The sequence below is a fragment of the Dendroctonus ponderosae genome, unplaced genomic scaffold (assembly GCF_020466585.1).
Source record: "Dendroctonus ponderosae isolate FM_Combo_2020 unplaced genomic scaffold, Dpon_F_20191213v2 Dpon_F_20191213_2, whole genome shotgun sequence".
Taxonomy (NCBI): domain Eukaryota; kingdom Metazoa; phylum Arthropoda; class Insecta; order Coleoptera; family Curculionidae; genus Dendroctonus; species Dendroctonus ponderosae.
This window is the reverse complement of record NW_026018165.1, coordinates 9,963,213-9,985,856: the sequence shown is the minus strand read 5'-3', so window position 1 is coordinate 9,985,856 and position 22,644 is coordinate 9,963,213. Positions and strand designations below refer to the sequence as shown.

General features: G+C 30.3%; 2 protein-coding genes across 10 annotated transcripts in view; one reads left to right on the top strand and one right to left on the bottom strand.

The window, feature by feature from the left end:
• The window catches only part of LOC109538959 (G-protein coupled receptor 161), a 77,084-nt gene that overhangs the window by 11,175 nt on the left and 43,265 nt on the right, over positions 1-22,644 (top strand). The window lies entirely within an intron of this gene.
• LOC109538960 overlaps positions 13,063-22,644 on the bottom strand; it is an 84,142-nt gene continuing 74,560 nt past the window's right edge. For all 9 annotated transcript variants that reach the window (XM_048664176.1, XM_048664175.1, XM_019906424.2 and 6 more), the window contains 2 exons: positions 20,218-20,381; positions 13,063-13,367 (listed from right to left, as the gene is read on the bottom strand). In XM_048664176.1, the coding sequence (XP_048520133.1) occupies positions 13,142-13,367; positions 20,218-20,381 (390 nt within the window). In that variant the 3' untranslated portion in view covers positions 13,063-13,141. The remainder of the gene's footprint in view (positions 13,368-20,217; positions 20,382-22,644) is intronic.

The window sequence follows — 22,644 nt, the reverse complement described above, 5'->3', positions numbered from 1 at the left end:
ATAATATAACTCTATTGCTATGTGCATGTAGAACTCATCAACCCAAAATATGTTTCTGAATTGTTTATACAGAGCACAATTTTTACTTTAATCCTTACAAATTCCTATTACTTTTAACTTCAAAAATAAATCACCATAGTTTCTGTTGCAAAATATAATTATTTTTTTACTTTTATTCAGATATTAAGCAGACCAATAGTTAGAGAATTCACCTTTATTTTGTTAAGTTAAAAGGAATTATTTTATAAACTTTCAAATCTATAATCTCAATTTTTTACCGAATGGAATAAACAAAATTTTTAATTAGATTTTTTAGAAATGGAAATTCCTAATCATCAACAACACATTTTAACTGTTAAAGAAAAAAAATGTGAAACTGAATGACAAAAATGAAATATTAAACATGACCTCACGCAACATAAATCTTTTACGCGATTCGACTTCACAATCCGTCCATCTAATTTGTATAAAACTTTGTGTACATAGGTACCAAATTACATCCATTCTAAATGTCCATATTTGAATTATTTAATTTTTAGGCATTTTTTCTTCCAAAAAGTAATTCAATTACTCTTAAATTAATAATATATAATTATTATAATAGATAATTTTTTTCATTATTTAAGTAATTGTATTTCAACACTATCGAGATTTAATGGAATAGCCTACTTTTTAATCCAGAAGCAGCTTCTACATTGAATTGTAAGTATTTTTGGTATAACATACTATGTGACTGAATTCAATAGTTTTGGACATGGGAACGCAACAAAAGTAAACTCGTATTTCATTTATATTATTTTTTTTACTTAGTGATAATAAAGTTTACTTTGACTGCGTTCCCATATTCAAATGTCGATATGTCCAAAACCATTGAATTAATTCACATGGTATGTTATACAAAAAATACTTCGAATTCAATGTAGAACCTGAATCTGGATTAAAAAGTAGGCTGTTAAAAAAATAAACTTCACTGTCACCACTTTATTCTGAACTACCCTGTATAGTTCTAAGTAACAGAAACAAATACTTTATGCGACAACCACAACACTTTTATTTGGACGTTTTTATTCAGTCCCTATTTCTGTACGATCTAAGAGGGGGGTCGCGCTTCACTGACTCACCCTGTATAAATCCAAATGTAAATCGACATTGTAATTTTACAATGATCTTTTATTGTAAAAATAATTGTTAAATGGTGCTCAATGAAAATGTTTTCTATTGTAAGGCTATTATTCTTTAAATTTCCTGTTGTGAATGTTAATTTTATCGTTTTTGTATGCCCAAACCACAACTGCTTCATTTTTAGTCAGTTCATGTCTGAGTTAAACATAATTTTAAAATATTTTGTTTTTCGTTTCTCAAAACTATATTCTGTTTAATTCCCACTGGAACAAGATCAATTTATTTTCCGATTCTTCAAACAAGGTCGAACATTAGTGATTCAACAAACTTTAAATGTTAAAAACACTTTGCCTATCAGATAAAACTAATTATTGCAAATAAGTAACAGACCTAAAATTTCCGAACAAAATTTAAAAAAAATCCGTTTTCTTTTTCCTTGAAATGACCATCTGATTCCCATGACAGTGCTAAATCCTAAAATGGTGGTTTTCTATTGTGGGTCAATTTTGAGGTATTCCATTCTTAATTTCCTCAATTAATACCAAAAAATTATGTATATGTACAATATGCAAATTTGTCACCAGGGCAAATAAAGCCGAAACCGAATGGAAAAATTGCTACTCACCTGACCATAAAACTTGATTCTGAATGCCGTTCCATCTCCATCGCTGTAGATTTGTATGCGGACAAGCATTCTGGAGACCAAATATTCCGATTTCACACACGATTAGCACTGCACTTGCATAATAAAACATAATTTTAAAAGATAAATTTGTTCTAAATAGTCCTTTCGAAGAGATAATATAGCAACAAAAAAACGAACGATTTTGAGTATTTGACGCTTTAGATTACTGTGCAGCTATAAAACTGGCACCGCTACCGTGATTACAAATTCATCATCGGAGAAAACAAAACTGAACTCTGTTTCAGGTTTCAACTGAAAATCGAAATATTTCCGGTTTTTTTGCGGATTTTTTTCGCTGCTGCTCCTCTCCCCTATCTCGAACGTAAAACGATCGACTCAAACATGCAGTAGTAATAATTGACAATGTGGATTTAAAATCGAATGAATATTCAAGTAGATTTGCCACTTTGTACATCAACTTTTAACCAAATCTATGCAATATTCTTTTAAATTAATTTTCCGATCGAAAGATGATTAAAGCATAAAATATTTTTTAAATTTAACTATGTTATACAGCAGGGTGTCTATTCAAAATTCAAGTTATTAACTATTAAGTTGATTAAACATGTTCAGGTTAAATGATTGACAAAAGAAATGATGCGATTTAAAATGGCTTTTTTGTTATTATCTGCAACCATGCATCTATTCATTCTTGAGAACCGATGTTTTAAAGTCATAAATTAAAAAATAACCCCATTTTTACGCGGCTTAAAAATGATGTAATGCACAGTTGAAAACGCAACATCTACCTACATAAAAAAATGATGATTATTAAATCATCCTGAACATATAAATCTATTTTTATAATCATTAATTAACTAGATTGCCGTTGCATTGGCCCATCTTTCTGTATCTGTAAAGGAACCTGAGCCTCAGTTGAAGACGCGGTACGGCTGTAGTCCGATAATTTTTGTATTTTTTTTTTATATTTCATTAGTAACTATTAATAATTATACAAAAATGATCTAGAGTCAACTGTATTAGTCAGACAACGTTCACATAGCAGGAAAGTCTTGACTTGGAAAATTCCCATCTGACCCTTCACATGTGCACTTTACTGTCAGGTAGATGCAGCGCTAAAAATTCATATAACCATCCCTCGAAGATGACAGTAACTTAATATATAAACGGAAAGTAAGGAAAGCTGGAGTCTAGAGAAAAATATGCTGAAGTTTGCTGGAAACGTTTTATAAATGTTTTATAGGCACTTCTGGGTATTCCAACATTCTGCCTAGATGGTTTTTAATGCAAAGCAAACTTCTGTTGCTGCAAACTGTAGATAACATTACAGGTGGAACTGGCAAAAACAGAACTAGCATATTTAGCAGTTTTAATAAAGATTTATTTACTGTTTAAAGTCAAGAATTATTATAACCACTAGTAAATAGGTACTGTAGAAGAAAATTTAAAAATATTAATAGTTCTAGTTTTTAGTTTTCTAGTTTTAGACAAAGTTCTTCAATATGTGTAAATAAATATATTTTGTTGAAAAGTACAGCTGAATGTAATGTCGAAAATTTTACAAAATAAGATAACAAAGATAATTATACATAAATTATTTTGTGGAAAAAAGCTGTTTAGTTCTGACTATATCCAGTTCAGTTGAACGTGAAATTATACAGGATGTATAATTATAGTAAGGGCAGACAATTGCGTTAAAATTGCTGTGCGAAAATATTTTAGTTTTAGTTCACACTTTTCAAACAATGTTATTCGTTAAAAATGCTGAAAGAGTAAATAATTTGAAGAATATTCAGTTACTGCATTTTTAAAAACTCCCGACATTAATTATTCCTGAAATTTGTCTTGTTATGAATAATTACGGTTAAATTTAACGTGGGAGCTGAAAGAAAAATACATATGAACATAAATGAACCTTACTAACTCAAAATAACAACATGAATGACTGTAGTCAATTTGATAAATGGATAAAACCCATATAAATAAGAAGAAATAATATTAAAATGTAAGTATTCTAAAAAGTGCAAACGTGCAGGTACTAACGCATGCCCAACGGCGGAATAAAAAATGAACAGAAAAGTACTGCTTAAAGTACCTAATGTGAGAAACATTTATCAATTAATTCATTAAAAAGTTGAATAGGTTTTTTTTTCATATTTTTTGAACAGTTTCAATTTTTGTAAATATTATTTCTAAACTCAGTATAGTATACATATATTGAAATATAGAATATTCCTGAAAATATTCTTGAATGTAAACTCAAATTTAATGTAGGAATAACAAAAATACATTAAACATGAATAAACTATTGACTCAAAAATATCAATATGAAGGATTGTACGCAATTTGGAAAATGTCGAAGACCCATGTAAAAATTTAAAAATAATTTGCTTAATTATCAGAAACGTATTGCTGAAACTAATGTGAGAATAAATCAATTCATTAAAACTAGAATACGTGTATCATTTTGTGTAATAAAAACTGCTTTAAAACAATCGCAGACCAACTAATCATATAAATCATAGAAACAGTTAATGCGTACCACAGTACTGCAGAATTCAATACAGAAATGAACAGAAACACCACTTTCAAAATAAGTATAAATATAAATCAAATTTTAATATATCCTGTTTTATTTATTTGTTTTTATTTTTTTTATCCAATTTTAGCATATGCTTTTGAAAGATCTGAAAAAGTAAAATTCCGTGTAAATATTTAATAGCCGATGATTTTAATTTGGAGATCTAATAAAATAAAGATTTTTAATTAACAATCTGTGGGAATAATATATAATTTTACGTATTTGTCAAATATGCATGAAATAATTATACAAAAACGTGTTGTTCACTATCGGCAATTGTTAGCTAGACTTTTCGGTTCGAGTTTACGAAGTTACATATTTCGGGTTAGAAACTTATTGTGAAAATATAACTATATAAAAGTAAATTAAATAGTTCATTCTTGAAAAATAAATGATCTCACAAAAAAATAAATTCTGGAAAACCAATCTGTAAATCAAATAATTCTAAAGCTGAGTCAGTAATTGTATAAAGACCGATTATTATTCGACTGTGCTGTTAGCAAGAAATTCACTGAATTTCATCAACGAAATATTCCGATTTATTTCTGATCCATTTATATGAAGTTACATGTACTAGCTTGATTATTAGCATCACATTCTGCTTACAGTATCAGATACCGACTTGCACGTGCACTTGCACTAAGATGTTGGGTGCAATTGCAAGCTTGTTTAATAAATAAAATAAGCAAAATTCCAATTCTATTAGTCAGTGGTTTTGTATGTGTTATTATTTCCAATATTATTTATTTTTATCTCTATTTTTATGTATTATTCGCTTTGCTTACAAAACGTATTTAATATTTTATGTGGCAATAAAGCATATTTTGCTTGTTTCCAAACCATTTTGTGGTTGTTGGGAAAAGCCCTTTTTCTTAAATACACCTACAAATTGCTATTTTAGTTTAAAATTAACTTTTCTCGTTAATTACTATTAAATAATAAAGCCAAACTTGTAGCATGCAAGTGCAATTTTCTACCTGGTTCTGTTGGGAAAATCACCCTATGCCTGTTAATTAGTTAGATGGAAGGGGTGCACAACTGGATAATGAAGATTACGGACCGGGTCTTTGATGGCGCAATTGGTAATCTAGGACAACTAATTTCCGGCTTTGGGCCGTCAGAACACATTACTTCCAGCACTTAATTATTGTTTCTTCACATTTTGTCGTTTTTTCGATTAAAATACGTTGACCATACAAAGCAACAAGCTGCACAATGGAATCTAAAAAGTGCGTTTAAGGTAAAATATGTGGATGAAGTAAGATGATTATTAATAGAATGGATTTTTAGATTGTCTTTTAATTGGGAGCAAAAGTCTATCAGTGTTCTTTAGTAGAAGGCTATGGCTAAAAAAACATTTTACGAAAATACCGCAACAATCAATATTATTTTCTAGCTCGTTAGAGTAGCTCTGTTCAAGAAAATGCTGTGTTATTAATGAAATAACCCTTAAAAAAACACATTTTATTATTAACGCTCCTTTAACAGGAATAAAGGCCGCAACGTTATCGCCCTCTTTTTACAAGTCCCATTTCCCAGTTTAACCAGCTCGTTTGGCATGAAACATTGAAGATCCGTTCGTTAACATGTTTAGCTAGACACGTTCTACTTTCAATTTTAATCTCTACCTTCGATACCCTTGACTTTATCCCACTATTGACATTCGGAAATCGATATCATACTAATATAGCTCAAGCTTTGTGCCTGTTCTACCAAGTTTTCGTTTTTATGTACCCAATAATGTACCCTATCCATTCGTTGCGTGCCAATCGGAAAATTGTATTCAAGTTATTTCCGTCTAAGCTTTTCCATGTCGTGTGGACATTTTTAGATATGTCTAAGGATTTTCCCCGTAACTCGATTTTAAAATGCATAGTGAAGAAAATATTCTTCAATTATCAATAGCATCAAAAGAATATAAAAACAGAGGAAGTTCTACACTTATACTTTATCACTGATAGATTCAAATTAATTTGTTTTAAATGAAATTAAAATTATTAGGTAGACATAACAGATAGTTGAACATTTTGAAAAACAATTTAACTAAGTACGAACTACGTACTTTCTGTTTGACGGATGTTATAGAAGAAAATAATTTATGAACAGATGAAAATAGCTAATGAGAAAGGTGACCAGTTTAATTTTATTAGCAAATTCGAAACCCAAAATTTATACAATCAGTCCTTGATCGATAACCATTAGTTTGTAGATTTAATCACCAATTCTATTATGAAAAAAGTTGCGGAATTAGTCTTGCTGGTTTATTGGAAACTTGACGGAGGACGTGCTCATGAGTTTTAATTGCTTTGCCCTTTGAAGTTGTTATTAAGTTATTGTTTTAATTTATAAAGATTGAGATTAAACTATCAAAATGGTTGTGTAACAATGAAATTATCAAAAGTCTCGGAAATTTTTTAAGATTAATAAACGGATGCTCATAAAATACACACTTAATGAATCATGATCCACATTTCAATTTCACATGACAAGATTATTTCCTGGTTGGTTCAAAAATAAAACATTCACTTAGAGGACAATTGCATTCTAGCCAAGGCACATTTAAAGCATTTCTCAATTGAATTAAAAATAACGAGTCTACAAGTTAAATTAGCAACAGTACAATTAATTATATGGGCGAATCAGGCAGGTTTAACAATAAAAAACTGTGCTTAGAAAACAGAATTTCCCTCAAGCCCAATAGATAGTATCTAAATTTTCTGAAAATTGAAGCTGGATCTTACAGATACGGTAGTAACACGGTTGTAATATTTCCATACGAAAATGAGAAATAAAATTTTAAAAATACAATATTTTTATAATTATACTTGCAAAATTGTAATTCACTGTTTAGCAGTCACTCATACTCCGATATTTCCGTTGGGAATTCAGGAAAAGCGAAAAGAATAATTTTTGCTTCAAACTAGTCATATAAATCAGATGCAAAGTATTTACCTGAGCGGAGGTCCTTTATGCAGGTTGATAGTAATTGAGTTTTCTAAGTGCAGTTTTAACCTTAGAAACTTCCCAGAAAATATTCGTTAAAATATAAAATGAACATAATTTCGCTTAAAGTTTCTTATTGGTAGCAATTGATTCGTCCTCTAACTTCGTTATTCGCATTTCAATCAAGAAATGCTTGTTGAAAAGATTGTCCTCTAGATTATGTTTCATTAAGAGTGTATTTTATGACCGGCAGTTTATTTAATTTTTAATTTTGCTAGTCGTGATGTGATAGGAAAAGCCTCAAAACGAGTTGTAAATAATTTTAATCCTCAAACGGAGGGGTGTAAAAGAAACCATTATTTTGGCATTCAGCTTAATAACAACTTGAAAGGTGAAACAGCACCTTTCAACAAACTTGTATTTACTTGCAAGCAAAGAATAACTTATGCGAACTATGTACACCCTGTAGAATATTTCGTCGCCGAATTACAAATAGCTAAATTAGAAGATAGAATATTATTCAGAAAGGATGTTCATTAAAAACAATGTAATTGCAGGAATCAGTTTTTCTTATCAAAACCAGAAGTTAAGTGCATAAATTGTACTAGGAGTTATCAATTAATTTGTAAAAAAAGAATATGCATAAATCAAATGCCAACTTTTTTTCACATATAACTTGTTTAAAACGGATTAATAATCCTATAAATATACAACGTAAATCAGTATGCAAGATATTAAAAATTTTGAGCTTGTGTTCATTTTAGTCCGTATTTTGTAATTATCATTAATTTTGCATAGAATAATAGCAACGGCAAATGATTTTAGCAATGAAGCCAATTATTATCATTTTCATCACTATCAGCAATTACTGCTTTTTTTTTAATTTATTTATACGTTAATGCTCAAAAATAAGTAAATCATGAAAACGAATGGATAATTTTACTAATAGCAATAAAAAATTAAATATAATATTGGAACATTTTTAACCCACGCTAATGCGAGTAACTATATAAAAAGGCCAATAACCATTTCGTTTACCCTAAATAATTACGAAGCAAAATTAATGAGCAAAGTTTCATATTTTTCTACATTTGATCAGTTATTTATCTGCTGATTTCAAAAACAAACGTTTGCTAAATACTGAAACTATGCAAGTAATATTTAGAGCATTTTCCAGTGGAAAACAAAACCCGAGGGCACAAAACTGCTGATCACAAGAGACCCCTAATGAACAACGTTCAGGAAGTATGTTGTGCAAAACGCGGTTATTTCCACATCCATTGCAAATTTTAAAAGCGCGCTTGAAAGGATATTACAATAGTTCTGTTGTTCAAAACGTGTAATATTACTGGAATTATTTTCGAATTGAGCCATTAACAAATATGCTCAAGGTTTTACGATACTTTCAACTGTACTCTATCGGAGAAAACCAATTTTTGAATAAAACTTTCTTGCTTCTAATGATACGTGCAAACCCGATGCAAAGCTAATACCAAAAGAAGATCACGCTTTGCTTAGCTTAACGATTTCAAAATCTCGTAAAAGGCCCTTATCTTGCATGCCACTCTCAGGGCGACAAAGAGCTTATAATCCAGATATTAAGTTTAGCTAACTAAATGCTTACACAGCAGCTCGGAGATTTACCGGATGTGCTAGATTGTAGGAACGTTCAAATATGCATATCGCCCTCAGAAAGGAAATAGAATAGATCTAACCGAAATGACCTCTCATACGTTCTAAAACTATTATGATACCGGAGAAGTTAAATGTTTGAAATGAAGTTTTAGGCATTGTAAATAGATACCGTACAATTTCAGTTTACAACTTTAAAGAGGAAAAAACTTGAAATTGAAACAAATATTGGACATAAAGAGATCTTTTTGAAAATTTAATAATTGTTGAAAATTCGTCGATGTTAGGTTCGATAATTTTTCCTCTATTGCTAGCCCCAACCAATGTTTCTAATCAATAACACCTATAAAATCCGAACTGGTACGAACGTGATAATTTTTTTACCGGATTAACAGTGCAATACAGACTACTGGTCTATTGTCAGCTTTCTCTGACTGTTGCGAAGTTAAGGATTATGTATTATGTAAGAAGTATTACCACGGCTGCCCATGAGAAGAATACGTTGACAGTCAAAAGAGCTTGAGCACGAATGTGAACTAAAGTGCAAAATAAATTTAGAGGGAATACAAATAAGCTTTCATTGTGTTATAGAAGCCAAGCTCAAACGAGATACGGGCATTTTAGTAAAGTTGTTTGTAGTAATCTGTAGCATTTTGTATAAAGTTCTCTAAATCTAGTCAAATTTAACTTGAACTAATATTTCTCGGTTTTTAAGTAGAAACATTCGTACTATAGATAAAGGATGTTCCTTATTTGTTGTTACCCTTTTGAAATTGGCCACTAAACCATGGAGCTTTTTCAAGTAAATAACATATCCCGAAATAGTCCTTGCAGCTGTCCACTGACCCAGAAACCCAAATTGAGTTTTCGAAAGATCCCGTGATTTCAACAACGTACTTTCTCGTGCTGCTAGTCGTAAAACTACCCGCACCTTTTATTTTCCGAGCTTCAGCGAATATTTCTATGGAGCTGCACATTTAATGCCACATTCTTCGGCCTTCGCCAGTTTATTTACGAATTTCCAAATAAACTTAAATTAGAAATATTTTTCTCAACTTCAAAAGGAAAAATCAATAGAAGAGAGAGAAGAGAATAAGTTTAAATGTTTTCATTTTTCAATGTATCGAGCTTTTTAAATGGGTTTCGTTCTGAAGTACTTAGAATACTTGAGGTTTGAAATTCGACAAATGCAGCAGCATTTCTGAGGTTTAAAAGCTGCCTGCGTAAAGCATCAAACTGAATTAATTAAGTTTTCTCCAATAAAAGTGTTCTTCTTCTTTCTCCAGCTTTGTTAGGAATATTGCTGTTATCAACCTGTATACTTCCATTTTGGCCGTAAGCCTCTTTCATAAATTAATTATTTGCATCTTTCAATAATTTCTAATCCTCATTCACTGGCGTCTCATTTATTATACATGCGTATTTATTCCTAATTAGCTTTTCTCGAGCTTTTAATTTGGGCAATATCGATTCAAATCTTGAATTTTTTATTAATGCTTAGAGCGTTACTAACTGTATATAAATAGCCACGTTTATCACTCTAAAAACATACCTTAGCTATCAAGAAAATTTGTTATATATGTTGCCTTGAATTTTCAAGATGAATTCCAACTTTTCCTAGACTTATTGTTCGTCTACAATGGATTAACGTGGTTCAACTTAATAAAGTCATGAGGTTTATAAATTACCATAAACCGAAAGTCATAATGAGATGGTTTATAAGGTTTATAAATATTTGCGTCCACTCTAATAATATTTTTCTGTTGCAAATTTGTGGCTTGATGTTGGCACGCGTCCAGATAAGTAAGTTATCATCCATATTTAATAATAGCGCTTTGAAATATGCTTTCTCTAAATAAATAATCAGTTCGGGTTTATTTGGCTGTAAAGTACAATTTATCTGGTTCAGAATATAGTAAAAATCAATGCACTGGCTCAAACATTAACAGAAAGTAGCTCATAACGAAATGAAACAACAATAAATTACACAGAAGCTTGAAAAAGTCGAATTAAAGATCGAGTCTAAAATAATAGCAAATGTTCATCAAATAAATTTTATGGATTTACTGAACCAAGTAACGATATTTGCATTAATTGCTATTTACTATTTGTTTTCTGAATTTCCGCCATAAATGCATAATGCGTTTCGGTTTAACTTATATATTATCATCCAACATAACTTCACCAACAAAACTTCTTTAACCATGTTCGTGAAACACATTTGCATAAAACCTTGCAACAYATTTTTCATTTTGCAAAAACAATTGTAAAAATAGTTCGTTACATTAACAGAAACAAGGAAAAGTGTTATGAAAAGTTACTCARTTAATTTACATATAATTTAAATTTAAGAATCACCATAAATGTCTCGTGTAGAAKGTATCAAGTGATTCGGCATGGCTTACCCATGCTGAAATGTTTGTTCAACGGTAGAAAGGTAAATTTATAATTTCTTTATAATAAAACATAATTCAGTTAAGTTAAAAGAAAAACATTTTTAGATTGCTTTAAAAATCTGTAAAARTTACTTCTATAATCAGTATAGAATCTAAAAGATATTAGAATAGATACAATTAACGCTAAACATCAAATTCAATGTGCAGATCATTTTAATTAGATTTAAGTTTCATTTGGCAAATGATTTTTTTGATAAGTTATTTGAAGTTGTTTCCGAAATAAGTGTGAAATTTTACCCTGTTTGCGTATCTTAGTTTAGATCAGACTTATTTCCATCCAAAATTTTTTTCGTACCAACTTTTACTTATTTCTCACACATTTTTGGATAGATCATGTACTTATTTATTTTTCTAAGAAGAAAATATTTCCAAAATAAAGCAAATTATTGTGTGATTATAAAGGAAAACATTCAGAAGCTAAATGATGAAAAATGGATCGAATTTAAAATTTCAYTTATTTCCGTTTTCTGAAATATAAAAAAACATATTCCGGAATAAGCTGAAAAATGTTCAAATTTGCATTCTCGTAATCCCCATAAAAAGTTATTTTTCTGTGTCGAATTAAATAAACTCGCACTGCCATAGCCGACTCGATTTACGAAATAGAAATTAAACGTATATTTTACCAAATATAACGATATGACTGAAAAAGTCACTTAGTAAAGGAGGGAAAAGGTAATTAAATAAAACTACTTCTGTCAGCAGATATATTTGCGCAAATTTTCTTAGCCTCAGCTTGATCGATCAAAAAATGTTGAATTTTCCGACTATACGAAAAGTCTTAGACACGGTTGCAGAAACAGAATAATATTGACCATAAGAAATGCAAAAATTGCAGAAATAAGCTTCATTTCGTCAGAAAAATTTTCCTTTCAAGTGACATGAATGACTTTAAAAGCTAAATTTATCAATACTGTAAACCGAACAGTAACGCAATATACCATGACATGATATCAAAGGCAAGTAAAAACTATTATATAAAAAACATGATTGGTATTAAATGTCTGGTTAAGCGCTTGGGTTAACTCGGCTATAGATGGCAAAAAAACAGTTTTTTTAGGTCCAATCTTTCGGCTCTATTTAAGCAATCAGCAGGGCTTTAAAAGAGAACAGAGACTTTTATGCCGCTATTTTCACAGGCTATTTTATCAATTAGCCAACACCAGAAACTACAACACAGATTTTATAGATAATAAAACTGAAGAACACACAATTCGGTCTAAACCAACAAATCTACTAGAGCGAAGGAAACAAGTTTATCATAAAAAAGTTTCCAACACAATATCTTTTCGTCTTTGGGAATACTTCCAAGAATATAAATTTGTAATTCGTAGCCATTAATATTAGTTGCAACCACAACAGTTTTAATATATTTGTATTTAGAATCAGCCAGTTAAGAGATAAAAGCGGTTGGCAATAATATTTCAAGGAGAAACAGGCCATTGTTTTAGTAAGTTGATTTCAAAATTATTCGGAATTTAAAAATTGTAAAACAAAAAACATTGCTGTCGAATAAGCAAAAAATGATTTGTTGCTTATATGCCGTTTCTGTAATTGATGTGATTATGTTTTCAGTAGAAGAAAGAGAAGCTTTCTATAAACTCATTAAAAAATCAAGTCCATAAAACTAGCCATTGCTAATTTTTATGAGACGTTGTATTAAAGACATTGAATGTCATCAATTGAAACTTCCAGGATTTTATTACCACACAATGTACTTTAAATAATTAACAAAAAAAATTATAAGAAAATTGGAAATACCTATTTTGAAAAAATGTTTTTCCAAAAAAGTCTGCTGTTGTCGCCGTCACTGCCAGTTGTTGTCGTCTTTTTCATCTCTGCTTCGATCGCATAGCTGAAAGCTGCTTCAATTTGCTTGAGTAGAATGTCCATAGAAGTAGACCGCAGATGGCCCAGCACCCACGATTGAGTTGTTGGAATTAACCAACTTAGAGATCCCAATCCTGAGGTATCAATAGCTGTGTCTCTGAAAAATCAAAGATAAACTCTTTAATTAAACGCTTAAATACTCCTCGCTAGACATTCATAGATTCTCCAATTGATTTTCCTTCAAAAGGGTGTTAAAACGAATTCACACGTCAACGAATGAGTGAATGAAGTAAAGTCCGGAAGGAAGACATGATTGAAACATTTCAATTAGGTATAAAAAAATATATTGAAGCTCATGTATTAAATTTCGCTAAGACTAACTTGAAACTTTATATGCGATTATTTACTGCAAAAAAACAATTCATAAAGGTCGGTACACATGGTTTTGAAAAAATAACGGTTGGTTCCGTATCATTTTCATGGTCGCGTTAATCCTTTAATTGAAGTAAATATATGTAAAAAGATCATGGAGCTGCTCAATGAGGAAGAATATTTGGAGAAAGTCTCGTTTTACTCGAAATTTCAGATCTATTTCATATCGAGTTTTCTGTGAACATGTGAGCAGGGAAAAAAAGAAAAAGAAAAGGCGCAATTGTGAATCATACCTATATTTTTTATGGCAATCAGTTGTTTGGATAATGTTCAGCTTCATGTTAGGAATTTCATGGAATTTTTTGGGTTTGTAGAACTCCTTGGTCACCTGATTTAAGCCTGGTGGATGTTTTTCTTTGTGGCCATATTAATATTTTCGTGTGCGGAACTACCGCGGATAATGTTTAACAATTAACTCAATAAATTATTAACAGTTGCATACAAATTAGACAACGGGAGGAAATATTAATTACAGTGCGAAGAAGAATCAGTCTGTGCCTAAATGGAACGACACCACTTTAAAAACTTAATATGGAATTATTATCAATTGTATTAAAACTTTTAATACCATTAAAGTATTTGTTTTCAAAGCACTATTTCTGAAAATGTGTCAATTTTGTGAAAATAGCCTGTTACTGATACAGTGCAAAATATTCTTCAGATACGTTGGGCTCGAGAATGACTCACTTTTGAGAGGTGAAACAAATACTCCTTTCTGTGCGATTCGATAGGCTCATTAGTTTTGTAAATGTTTGGTGCAAAAACTGGAAAAGTTATAACGCATTCCAAATAAAACAAAATGGATAACTGCACTTAATATTTCTTTTATATCTAAGGATTTAATTTTTATTAAAAAGATGACTAAAGTCAGTAAAATATATTTGGGTTCAGCTTCTTATAATTAAATCCGACCCTGGTAATTTCTAGCCCATCATTATATATTCAATATATGAATATAATATCTTCCTACAGCCTGTGGCCTCATACTAAATCCAAGCCGATTGTATTTTAAATTAGATTTGTCTTCCCCATATTAATTTTAACACATCAATTCAAGTCATAAAGTTCATTACTGAATATTTTAAACAAGCAAACTAGTTGCCAAATTACTATTTCATCTAGCCAGAATTTTCAGTAGCTTCTGCGTGATAAAATAACTTGTAACGAACATATTGTTGTAGTAGGTACGAATCCTACGGTTATAAAAAGCAGCAACGAATAAATATTAGAAAAATCAAATTCCATAAAACCAGTGATGTTTAACGCTTCGCTTTTCGCAGCTGGATAACAAATTGATCTGCGATTTGCAACGACTTTAAGTAAATATCCTAATGGCGAGAAACAAATTGAAATGATTAAAAAGCTTTTAGACCTTTAGCTGTTTTATCTCCAATGGCTTTGGAAATATCGACAATACTTTTGATACGAAAAAGCGTTTGCTCTAGAGCATTTATATTCCCATCAAATCTAGAAAGTGCTAATAAAAAACATTCTTTTAACAGCGCCAGTTTATTCTCGGGCAGTTTATTGAAAACGATTTTTATTAGTGCACTAAACCCCTTTTATTAGATAGCCCTAAATGGTTTCATCATCGTCCGCCTTTTGTGTCATCGTTCTCGTTCGGAATTAGCAATTACTCGCAAGACTTAATAGAAATTACCGTTTTAAATGTTTCCTTTGCAAGCGAAATTAGGAGAGATTACAAGAAATTTGCCATTTTGAAAATGAACACTGTTATTTATGTTCCGAATATACAGCATCGCTTTTTGTTTAGAGCTTAAAATAGATCAGTTTTCATCAAATGTTATTACATTTTTTACTGGCCGAAGGGACAGGAAAATATTACTCCAAGCTGCAACGTCTGAAAATCAAATTTATTCTGCAATATCGAGTTTATGACTTATAAGATTTGATCTTGAGCAATGTAAACGTCTAGGCGCTCTTGAATCACAGTGACTGAATGGGAAACATTTTTTAAACTTGCAGCAAAAAATTAAACCAAATGTTTTATTAAAAAGGTAAAAATTTTCGTAATTAACACTATGTCTGACAGGGTAAATAAGCATTAACTTAAAAACACGACACGTTTACAAATAAAAATTTGTCGCAATAGTTTACAAGAAACGTTTTCTCAAAATCACAAGTTTCACCTAGAATTCCTAGTGAAATACGATACAAAACTGTGTAACACGTTTGCTCTTCAAAATTAAGAATTTCAATCCACCGGAGATATGTTTTTCATCCCAGCCAATAAATGTGTGAAAAATATATGAAATATTTTTATTTACCTACGTTTAGGATTGTACACTTGTTTGTATTGATTGAAGAAGTACTCAATATATCTACCGGTTAATTATGATCTAAACAAATAAAAATGTTCAACGGCCCATACAGCAATACAAGGTGATTCTCTGAGTGATTTTTAGAAGAAAAATATAGATGCGTATAAATGAGGCAGTAATTTATATTTTTATTTTTATATTATTAAAGTTTTTTGAGAATAAAACAAATATTTGTGAATTAATTCATTATCATTTCATCGCCATTGTTTAAATTTTGTGGTGCTGAATATGGCAGTAAGGCAGCAGTAAAGAACATATTTTTCTCAAAATAGACTAAAACCATCCTGCACAGTGGCGATCCGGAGAAAAAGGTAGCGAATATTTTTTAATAATTTTTTAAAGTGTGAACAGCTGACTTATTTTCTATCAACTTATTAGATATCTGCCTTATCTGTCATTTAGGTACCTACCTATCAATTTTTCGCGCACTTATTAAAACTATTTTCGATAAAATGTAAATCGTAAAAAAATTGCATAACTATTTTACTAAACTTCATATTTTATATGTTTTATTTTAAATTTTTGATTCATCATCTTAAACATTGGCAGAAATTGAAAAAGGCAGAAGGACCAATGTGATCGATAGTCTGTTTTGTTAAAAGAATTTTTTTTATATGTTTGTATATAATTCAAAAATTTTCGGTTAGATATAATGATGTAAATGAAAATTATAAATATTAAATTCCGTTAGTTATGTTTGGTAAATTACCAAAAGGAATTTTAATAAGCATATGCTGTCCGGAAAAGTTATTTTGAACACGGTTCTTCACCAGGCAACTAAAAATAAAACATCATAAAAATCTCAGGCTTAATTAAAGTCCATTGAGTTGATGATAGGTCCAATGTAAGCCATTACTTTTATTTGGAATGGGGAAAACTAAATTATTAGTCTTCAATTCTTTAACGGCATTTTGTTCAACTCAAAATAATTTTTTATCTGAAACTTTTTTTTTGTACAAATTTGAATACTTCGATGAAATATATACAGTGTTTTTTATTTTTCTCTCGATTTAACTAGTCCCAAAATTTGAGCGTAGAAGTTTTCAAGGGTGCTACTCTGCCTACAGAAGCCTTCCCCTGTTGGAATATGTTTGTATTCTATTGGTTCAAATTTTCTGACTCCTTGTATTCCCACGTTTGTTTTTATTAGATTTGTGCGCTTATCATCAAAGGGCAAAAATGTGTACCTTTTCACGTACTTAATAAGAATAACCATTATTATTATTATCATTAATTTTTTTCTTTGATTTAACGTTCATTTATTTAGTGGTAATAAGAAGAAAGAACGAAGACATTTTTTTTTAACTTTGCTATCTTCAAGTTTTGAGTTCAATATCGTGTGTAAAAAGAGTAAGTTTACTAATCCTTTTAAAATAAGACGTAAAAAATATAACTAGGTGAAGGTCTTCTCGAGATGTGATAATCTCAGACACTCAGAATTTATCTTGACTGGTAGATAATCTCTGTTATTTTGACTCAAATGCTGATCAAATCTTAGTGCTTGAGTGTTACAAGTACAAGCGTAAAGTGCAACCATCTGATTTAAAAAGCACCAAAAATTTCAAGTTAAAGTATAAATATATTCAATATTTTTTTATTGTTTTCCTTTTGGAGCTTACTGCTCCAAAATAGGGCTTGTAAAAATGTGGGTTCCGACCAGATTCTAAACCATTAAAATGCTCTTATTGAAGAAAATATAACAGTTATATAAATAATCATTAACTATAACACTAGATAAACCATAATTGAAACCAAATTGAAAAAAAAATTGTTTTAAAGAGGGCTGGTAAAATAAAAAGCTTTGCACAAAAACCTTAGATCCGTTTTGCAATTGTTTTCCGAAACCGGAACTATCTGAAAATTTAAATTTAAAAAATGTTTGAAAAAATATATAAATATATGTCTAACTGAAATAAAATTTAACTATATTCGTGTATCCTTTAGATTTCAGGAGATGTCTGCAAAACACAGGAAAGGTTCCCAGAAATCCCTGCATTTTTTGTCAATCTTTCACGTTAACTCTATTTAACTTTAGAAACTCAGATTTACAAATTAATTTCGATTTAAATGCTAAAGTCTGTGTTTAATCAACGTTAAATTTAATTTCACAAAATGCTTCAAATGTAAATTGAAATGATTTTCGAGCTTTAGCAATTGGAACTGTATTTCAGTATGTTTCATTTATAAATCAGTTATATATTTAATTAATAGAATTTAATTGACAAAATGGATCTCTGAATTTTTCAAATTTCTAAAAATGAAATAACATAAATAGCTTTAGTCTAGTAAAACAAACAAAGCTGACTTATACACACATAAAAGAAAGCACACAACGCATCAATGTTCCCTGATGTGGCAAATATCTTGTATTTTCACAATTCGTGTTCCGCTATAAGGTGTTGAATAATTCATTTTTACAAAAATTCCATTGGCTAAAAAATATATGAAGTAAGCGCTCCTGCTATTTTATATCCAATACTGCTTTGACAATAAAGCACAGAACTTTTCAGGATTTTCGGGATTCAACCAAACAAATGCTGTTAGTTTGGGCTAGCTAGTTATCTGTTTGTATTTGAAATGAGAATCGTTATACCCACTTTTGTTCGTTTGCCAACTTCAATGCAAATAGAGAAATTGAACGCAAAGCTTTCGATCAAATAAACACAACAAAAGAGTCGAGTAAACCAACTAACATGTTTAAAACATCATACATTTTTATATCAAAGTTAATAAAAAGTTTATTGATGTGTTCACAGAAACGTCAATAATACATAAAAAAATAAAACAGTCTCATCATATAGCATTTTTTATTCATTTATTATGGGTACCTGAAGAAACCTGAGCAATTATTCTATATAATTACTAATACTGAGTGTGTTCGTTCTTCTTTAAAATATTTTAATGTTTCATTAAGTTAAACACGCATAGAGTATCTCCATCAAAACCAAAATAAAACTACTAAATGTGCCACAATCTATTAGCCCAGCAAGCTGCATTATACTCTAGTTAATTGTCGTAAAACTGTGCTAAGAATGCCACCGGAAAATTATGCTCCCATTTAATTAGAAGAGATAAATATGCAGGGAAGCAACCTCTACACTAATCCATTCTAATTTACTAAATTTTCCTAAAGTAGTTTAGCGGGTAATAAAATGTAATTTCTGCATGGGTACAGAGTATTACTGTCTTACATTAAACAAATATACTTTTTTCCGAATATGTCTACTAATGATAGTTTATTAGAGCTATTTTCAACAACATCGTAAACAACAGCAAATTAAAATAAATGTTAGAAAAGTGCTTTGCGACAGATCATTAATTTAAATTAACTGGCAACAAATTGTAATGTATTCTCTCTGTACAAAACTGTTTTCAACCAGTTTAGTACACCTTTAGTGAATACTCCCAACAAACAATTTTTTTACAAAGTAAAGCGAAATTGAATTTTGAAAATATCTATATCAAAAGTTCAGTTTAAATTATAAACGAACATTCCAGAAGAAGTCTCAATTCCAGCTTATTTTTTACTCTAAAATACACCAAAACAGATGAGCCACTTTTTTGTCAAAAAACTTATTTTCGCTGAGACGTCGACTGCATTTAATGTGAATTTCAGTCGAAACATTTCCGACGCATAATCCAATTTAAAATACAATATAATTCTCGGTTAACTTTTGAATTACGTTACTGCCACTCAGGAGATATTTCAATTAAAAAGTTGGATCAAAATTTTAATCTGTTCGATGTCAACCTGAAGTAAGAAAGGTCGTATTGCACAAAAATATGGAAACAATTATGGAATGTGGAATTGTTAATTCGCTTAATGTCAGCAGTGAATTAAACCAAGGATTTAAAATTTCGATTAGCTCTATTGATAAAGCTGTACAAGCGAGTAGCTTGTTAGACTTTATGCATAACTATATTCACTGGTTTGTTTCCAATTCAGCTCTTCATAATATTCACTATGCAATTAATTATACGGTTTACAAAGTTATTGACGCTCATAACTCAAAAGTTGGCTATAAACTGTATATACGTCTATCAGAATATATGTAAAATAATCAATTAAACAACTGCAGTTTGTTATTCATTAAATATCGGAAGCGCAAACAGAAACATGTCGCCAATTTCAAGCACATAAAAGAATAAAGCCACGATATGAAATATGAATGAATCAATTAACCGTCCTAATGATTGCTATTTCCTCTCGAGTAAACGCGAGGTTTTTCTTACCTGAGTAATCTCGTTTCAATTTTCTCCACTTTAGTTTTCTGCGGGCTTTCTTCGCTCTTCTCGAACGAAAGTTTCACAAATATTTCGGTGCCGCGCACTTGAGCTTTGAGGCTGCCAGTCAGATCGTTGTCTTCGAACTTTGTCTTGAATGAATCATAACCGTGCTGGAAAAAAGCATAAAAGTTCAAATTATCGCTGTTTATTTTTACACTTTGTTTATTTTATATCCAAGGATAGCAAATTGATAATTTTCAAGTGAATTTATTAACAATAATTTTCAAAAACAAATCACGCTTTTTTCTCTTCCACCTTTTTATGTGTGCTTCCACTGTAGAAATACATGGTGTACACAATTTAACTGATTTTTATTTTTTGCCAACATATTGGGAACTGCTTGAACAACAGGTCTAAGTTCACGAAATTAGAACGGGAAAGAAATGTCTTTTCTGTGCATGTTTTCATTTGTACACCATTTGATTGCCATTTATTATCAGCTCTTTCGGCAGCAGACGTTATTTTAAGTTACTAAAAAGTTAAAGTAAAATTGTGCGGAACCGTAACCCTAATAGTGGTAATATGTGTACAAAAGCTCAGTATTTTAGTTTGATTCTAAACCTATTGGCAAAACGCCAAAAGGATTAAAAATGACACCCCAAAAAAGTGTTTCTTTCTTCATACAGAAACATACAGTTTTTATTTGCGGCACTTATGAACCGTCTGTATACATGTGATACTTTGAGTAGTGTAGTACGGCGCATATTTTAACTACTAGGAAAATGTGGGAAAATTTACTTCACAGGCTAAAGTTTGCTTATATTTTCCTAACAAAAAATTTTAAAATAGACAAATGATTTTCGTATCAAAGCAACTTCATTCAAATAATTGTTTATACCTAAAACTTAGACAAATTAGCGATTTTTTTAATGCAACTCACTTTTCGAACACATAATATTTGTACACTCATTCTCACCGAACACCTTTTCTATGAAAAACGAAAACTTTTATTTAAGCTAGGCTACGCTGATTAACAGTAGTTGCACAAATACAATTTAAATGTAATTAAAACTTTGTCAATTAAAACACGACTTCTCTATTTTTCAACATTTTAACATTTACATTTGCCTTAAAATCTATCAGACGAATTGGCTTCCAGATAAGCGAATGGAGATTTTTTTAATACTGCATTGAAATTGGACAAGGAATCAAAATTGCCCGATATCGAATTGCCACATTGGTAAAATATTCAGCCATCAAATTGGATCCCTTACAGACCGTATCCGTGGCCATTCACCGAAATCAGATTTTTACGGGAACATTTTGATGCGGTTTATTTGCCCGAATGGTTAAGTTATATTAAAAAAAATTAATTTTACAGTTGAATACCCTTTGAAATATGTCAAATGAAGAATAGGGATATATTTACATTACAGTTATAAACGATTGCTGCCTTAAGTTTATGGAGAGAGTACCGATTTGAACGAAAAAACATGTAATGTACAGACACTTTGTTTGTATGTATAACAGACTCTTAGTTTTATTTAAAACGCTGCTAATCAAACGAGTGATGAATTAAAAAAGCCTAATCACTCTAATGATTGGTTGTGAGAGTGAATATTTCAAAAATAAGTTGTTTCCTAATGATTCATTACAAGCTCTAATATTTCAAAAAGAAATTGTTTGAAAGCTCTGGGTCTAATTTATAAAGTGATTTTTCTCGACTAAACGGTTTAAGTTTTGAAAGAAGATTTTTCAACAGTTAAGTTGAGTGGTTGCTATTAAAAGATGAAGTATATTTTACTTGGGAAATACTTGCAACATGAATTATTATTTTGTAAATATAGAAAAACGTAGTATTCAACGACGAAAAATACGGTCACACAACCATCAAAAATATATATTTTTTAAATATTTGAGAAAAAAATTATTATTGATGATTCGGTCTTCGGTAGCTTTTTCAACAGAAATTTCTTGTAAATATAAACTATCAAAAACATACTTGGACTGGGCAAGTGCAGTTTCGAAAATGGTTTCCGATTCCACCGGTGTGGAATTTTGCAGTACGGAGCAAACAGATTTATTTTACCTTTTTTAACTACAACAACGAGTACCGATATACAAAATGTTTCTCAATACGCAACAGTTGGAAAATATGCATATTTGTATTATTCAAGATTTTAAAAGTACCAAGGAGTCACGGGCCGCACAAGCTTCGGGTACCCTATAAACGGGGTTAATAAACACCCCTAAAAAGTTAATTTTTTACCAGACTTTTAAACTTGGCGTTTATTAATTTTGCAATCAATCAATGCAATATTGTTGATGAATTGAATACTTTTGAAATACGAAATATTTGATTAGTTGAAAGCAATAAATTTCTTATTTAATATGTTCTTTATAACACCGTTAAGATTGAAGCCTATTTTTATT